Here is a 6,050-nt window from a genome sequence, read left to right on the forward strand (position 1 = left end):
TGGCCATCCTGTGCCCCTCCCCCACTTTGGGTTTTAATCCGCTGGGACTCTAAATCAAGTGAACACTTTTTAAAGTTACTTTTGCTTTTCGCTGTTTATCATAGCAACAAAAAAGTATCTAGAGCCAGCCGGGTGGCACCCACCTGTAATCCCAGCATTCTGGGAGGCAGAGGCACGTGGATCGCTGTGAGTTCGAAGCCAGCCTGGTCTACAGAGCGAGTCCAGGACAGCCAAGGCTACACAGAGAGACCCTGTCTCAAACAAACGGACAAACAAACAGACAAGAGCTAATATGCACACCAAATGCTTTTACATTCTAGATTCTTGAAATAATTTTTATCTTTCTATAGAAAGCTTTATCCTGGGCATTTAATAGTTATAACTTAAAGACAAAAACCACTTTCATTTGGGGAAATTAAAAAAAAAATACATGAGTGAATCATAGAATGAGAGGGCGTCATAACCCACTTTTATGAATATACTGTGATTGATCTTTTTACCTCCTCTCTCTGTCTCTCTGCAGCAGGGTTTTGCTGTCCAGGCTGTACTTGTACTTGGGACAATGATCCTTCTTAGGGTCCCAGAGTGCTGGACCACAACCACACATTGTCACGGCCACTTTCTTACCCATTCTCTGTAAGTGCTGAGATTGAAGGTAGGAGCCAACACTCTGGCTCTTTTTATTTAGTATTAACGCATGGTGTGTGTGTGAATCACATAGTAATGATGTGACAAGTCATCATTGTAATGATTTTTTTTTTAAGACAGGGTTTCTCTGCGTAGACCTGGCTATCCTGGAACTCACTCTGTGAACCAGGCTAGCCTCGACTCGGAGATCCCAGAGATGATTCTGCCTCTGCCTCCTGGGTGCTGGGATTAAAGGTGCATGCTGCCATTGCCTGGCTGTAGTGATCGTTTATTAATTGCTAAAGTCACAGTGACAATAGTGGTTAACGCTGGTCAGTCAGAAAAGAGGAAAAAGGTATAATTTGTATTCTTTGGATAAACTTTTTGCCTTACTAGCTACAAACTTAAGTGTATTTTTGTAATTTATTATCCATTCACTGTAGTAAAGATTTAAGAGTTTGTAAGGAATATTGTGGCAAGAGGGTTCTTGTACTTGGTGCATTGCCTGTTTTCTGAGCAAAACCCTGAGGAGCAGCTTCATCTAAGGGAGAAGGTGCATTTCTGTCTCTGCAGAGATAGGTAAACCAGCAGTGAGTGCCTCGGAGGTGAACATCCACAGGACCAAATTGACTGAGAGACTCTGCAGTGTAGGCACCGACATTTCAGCATGTGGGTAGAGTGACTACCCAACTTGAGAAGCCAGAGGACAAAGCAGAGACACAGTAGTGGAAGGTGTGTGTGTGTGTGTTTGCGGGGGGGGGGGGGGCGGGGAGGAGATGCTAATGGCCCAAACCAAAGGCCTCATAGAGTTTGCTCACATTTTCAGGTCCCGGAGCTCAGGGAAAGCTTGCTTATCTCACAAACACGGACCATGAGTGCTCATTTGGAAGAATTATGTTCGTGCCCCTGTCCACTTGCCAGTTTCCTCTCTGTGTAAAAGTTCACATTGGATGCAACCTTGGTGAGCTGGCTCTTCCCAGCTCTCCTGAGAATGGATCTATGTGGAACTGATTCCAGAACAATCTCCTTGGGCTTTGACTGTTCTGCCAACACCTACAGTTGAGCGTCTACGCAGCCACGTTTAGAGCAGCTGCTGTGTAATTTGATTAACCAGCAGGAGCTCAGTTTCTACATGGAAATGTGCTGCCCAGGGCCGGAAGTCAGAGTTCAGAAGTGTGAGGAGAAAGATAAAAGAGGAAGGCATGGGCCAGGGTACAACTCAGTGCCGGAAAACAGGCTTAGCATGTGCGAGTTTGGTCACTAGCCGCTACAGAAGGGGAAAAAATTCAAGCTTAGAGGCGTGGACCATTAAGGAGAGCATAAAGCCAAGAGAATCTACTAAGGCTGTCTGACCCCTCTGAGGACTAGAGTGACAGAAGAAGCAAAAAGAAATGGGAATTTTCCAGTTATTGGTCTGGTAATTGACTCCAGGGAAGATTCAACACTTTCCAGGATGTCGGAGACCTGAATCCAAATGAAAGATAAAAACCTGCGATTTTCTTGGAACCTCACAAGAGCCTGCATCTTTGTGCAATCCTTGTGGTTTTATCTGCTCAAGCTGCAGCCCCATCAAAGGCCCCTTCAGAGTCATCCTCTAAACTCATTTATTGAGGAAGGGAAAAAGTTTCCTTTTAGGTTGTACCTTGAAAGCCACCAAAATGTACGTATGGCCGCTACTCAGACATTTAAGCTGACTCCCTCTTGAGAAACATCCACCTATACTTAGGTGCCTCATTCTGCAGCGTATCTTTCCACCAGCCACGGTGTTAAATCTCTTAAATTTTGTTTATAATGAACCCAAACTGTGTTCCATAAAAAAAAGTTCACACTGGGTTTTACCTTTGGGCATTGGGGACTATATTCTTGAAATATTTGAAAAGACGCACTTCACTCTTTCTTATGGACCACTTGAGTTGAACAAGCACTGTTTTAAGAGAAGGTATATTCCTTTAGCAGGCAAGCATCTCTCTTCACCAATCTGGGGTGGCCTGAGGAAGTCTCAAGTCAGGTCTGTTGGAAAACATCCATAGTTCCTTGTCTAACATACCTTGAGGTATATATCAAATCGGGAACTGTAGACTATCGTAGAAGGGCTTGATCAAGGATGGCTAAGACACTAAAGGCTCATTGGATGCTTTTAGAATGCTAGTCTTCTGGGCACAGTGTCTTAGCTAAGTTTTTGGTTGCTGTGACAAAAATCACTTTTGGGTGTGGGGAAACATTTAATTTAGCTTATAGTGCCATGACAGGGTACCAACTCAAACAGGGAAGGAACCTGGAGGCAAGAGCTAGTGCAGATTCTGTGGAGGAATGCTGCCTAATGGCTTGCTCAGTCTGCTTTCTTGTAGAACCCAGGGCCAAGAGCCTAGGGGTGGTATCACCCATAGTGACCTGGGGCTTTCCAACATCAATAAGTCTATCACGAAAAATACATGGCAGGCTTGATGGAGCCATTTTCTCAGTTGAGGTTCCCACTTCCCATATGACTCTATCTTGTGTTAGTTGACAAAAAAGCTAGCCAGCACGCACAGCATCCTTTGGTGTCTTATAGAGTGGTTCACTGTACTACCTACTTCTCTGACAGATGGAAGCTGTTTATCTGAAGGGGAAACTGAGACGATGTTAGGACGTTGCATTTTCCCTTCATCTATGATCCATCACCTTGTGTGAGTCCGATGTGGCTATACAGATGAGGAAAGCCAAGGAGGGAGCCTCACAGAAACCTAAACACAAGAGTGAGCTGAAACCTCGGTGTCTCCTTAGTAGAGGAGAGGTGCCTCAGATCTCACTCTTGCTCCTTTGGCCTCCTACCATTCTCCTCAAGGCCATCTTCACCTCCTGGTTCCTCAGAGTGTAGATGAGGGGGTTGAGGAAAGGCGTGATGGCTGTGGGGAAGAGAGCAGCCGCCCCATCCAGGATGCTGTGGCTATCAGGTCTCAGGTAGATGAAGGCACAGGGCACATAGTACACGGTAACCATGGTGACGTGGGCTCCACACGTTGAGAAGGCCCTCTGCCGCCCGTCAGCCGTGCGGATTCTCAGGATGGCCCGGACGATGCAGATGTATGAGAGAAGGATCAGGGAGAAGCAGCTGGCAACCACCACTCCAATGTCCACAAAGGTCACCAGCTCATTGGCTGTGGTGTCAGCACAGGCCAGTTTCAACACTGCGGGGATGTCACAGAAGAAGTAATCTACTTGGTTGGGACCACAGTAGGGTAAGCGGAAGGTTAGAATGGCCTGGATTGCTCCGTGGATTGCTCCAGCCACCCAAGCCCCAGCCACCAGCAAGGTACTCAGCTTAGCAGACATGAGAACTGGGTAACGCAGGGGCTGACATATTGCCAGGTACCTGTCATAGGCCATCGTGGTGTAGAGGAAACACTGGGAGCTTCCCAGAAAGTGATAGAAATAAAGTTGAGTCACACAGCCCCCAAATGAGATGGGTTTAATGCCTGGAGTGAAGTTCATCATGAGGCGGGGGACAATGATGGTTGAGATGCCCATGTCGATGATGGAGAGAGCACCGAGGAAGATGTACATGGGGCGAGCATGGAGCTGCGTGTCTGCACAGACCGTGATGAGGATGAGCAGGTTCCCCAGCTGAGTCAGGATGTAGATCAGCAGAAAGAACACAAACAGGAATGTCCTCAGCCTGGGAGGGTGGGGGACGCCCGTGAGGATGAACTCAGTCAAGAGTGTGTAGTTGACTCTTTCCATCTTTGTGAGACCTAGAGGTCAGACAGGCAGGGGTTAGCAGAGATGATGTGGAAGGGATGGGGACTGAAGAGGGAGACCGTGGAAGCATGGTGGTGATGGGGAAGTTCTTTGGAGCTGTGACCAACATGGATTGCCTGTGTTCTGTGGCAGGAACATTGCAACTGGAAGCTCGTGAGTATAGGTATTTCTCTCTCTCTCTCTCTTCTTTGTGTCTACCTTTTTTTTTTTTAACTTGTTCGCTTTCAATGAACAAGTAGTTGCAGTGAATTTTTATTAAAAAATATGTGAAAACATTTTAAAGCCAGGAGTGATAGTTCTTGTATGCTTTCCTTTCCAGCACTTGAATGGTAGAGGAAAGCAGATTAGAAATTCATGGTCAGGGCTGGAGAGATGGCTCAGAGGTTAAGAACACTGTCTGCTCTTCCAGAGGACGTGAGTTCAATTCCCAGCCACCATGTGGTGGCTCACAACCATCTAGAATGAAACCTGGTGCCCTCCTCTGGCCTACAGGTGTACACTATATGCATAATAAATAAATAAATCTTATTAAAAAAAAGAAATTCATGGTCATACATACTTGTATGTAGTGAGTTTGGGCCAGGCTGAGTTCTCTGACAAAAGAAAGGAAAACCAACCAACTAACACAGGGAAACTGAGAGCTGAATTTCGGAAAGGGACACATTTCTTTTCCAGATGTGATTTACAGATTCTGCCCCCCCCCCCCATTCACTTTCCAAACTCTGGAGCCAAGCTGGCTCTCTGCTTCCATTTGAGTTCTGTAGTACATCCTAGACCAGGCCTTCAGCATTGATGTCTAAGTGTGGTTGGGTGACAGTTCTGGTCTGGGTGTCACCGGTGGTCTAGCTTTTTGGGACTCATGAGTCATAGTGTTACATGTACTTATAAGGCTTAGAGGCTTAGAAGCCTTACTCAATCATGTACTCCCCTACAGAAGACTCTAGGAAATCACTTGGCACCATTCAAGTACCCAAGAGGATAATAAACCAACAGCTTATCAGTTCACAGTTTGATAGCTTATTCCTATGACTGGAATGTTGTGCCTCCCACTAGGGCACCCACTTAGTAAGTATTAGAAGTAAAATCTGGAGTTGTATGTACGTGTGTGTGACTGTTCCTCCTTTTGGGCGGGTGCAAAGGGAATCTGATTGAGCGTTTTTAACCTGGGCGGTGAGAGTTCTGAGGACTGGGTCTGAGTTCTGAGTTTGGTTTGGTACATCACCAGGTGTTCGTCTAAGGGACGTTTCTTCCTTCACATTACACGCAGTGAAAGGTCTTTTCTTTTGGGTAGGAGTGAGGATACATTGATGGAGTTTTACTCCACTTTCTCCTGGTGTCTCTCTCAGAGTACATTGCCTTCATTACCCCCGCCCCCTAAATTCTTACTTTTCACAGTTTTCTTGTTATGTTAAGAAATGTTATTTTCTTCTCCCTTTATTTATTTATTTATTTATTTATTTATTTTATTAATTTATTCTTATTACATCACAATGGTTATCCCATCCCTTGTATCCTCCCATTCTTCCCTCCCTCCCATTTTCCCCTTATTCCCCTCCCCTATGACTGTTCCTGAGGGGGCTTACCTCCCCCTGTATAACATTCTCCACAGTGGAGTGGAGAGTGGGATATGACTTTCTCACATACTCTGGTGCCTCACATTTGACCACGTCCCCTGGAGGGGGAGA

General features: G+C 45.9%; 1 protein-coding gene across 1 annotated transcript; it reads right to left on the bottom strand.

Moving 5' to 3' along the window:
- Positions 1-3,405: 3,405 nt before the first annotated feature.
- LOC127187227 (olfactory receptor 10G3) lies at positions 3,406-4,356 on the bottom strand. Its single transcript, XM_051143401.1, has one exon. It carries the CDS (start codon positions 4,345-4,347, stop codon positions 3,406-3,408), a length of 942 nt encoding a protein of 313 aa, XP_050999358.1. The 5' UTR covers positions 4,348-4,356.
- Positions 4,357-6,050: the final 1,694 nt, after the last annotated feature.

The sequence above is a fragment of the Acomys russatus genome, chromosome 3 (assembly GCF_903995435.1).
Source record: "Acomys russatus chromosome 3, mAcoRus1.1, whole genome shotgun sequence".
In the NCBI taxonomy this organism is placed as follows: domain Eukaryota; kingdom Metazoa; phylum Chordata; class Mammalia; order Rodentia; family Muridae; genus Acomys; species Acomys russatus.

Coding starts and splice junctions, on each gene's coding strand:
- LOC127187227 (XM_051143401.1), bottom strand. CDS start 4,347: ATGGAAAGAGTCAACTACACACTCTTGACTGAGTTCATCCTCACGGGC.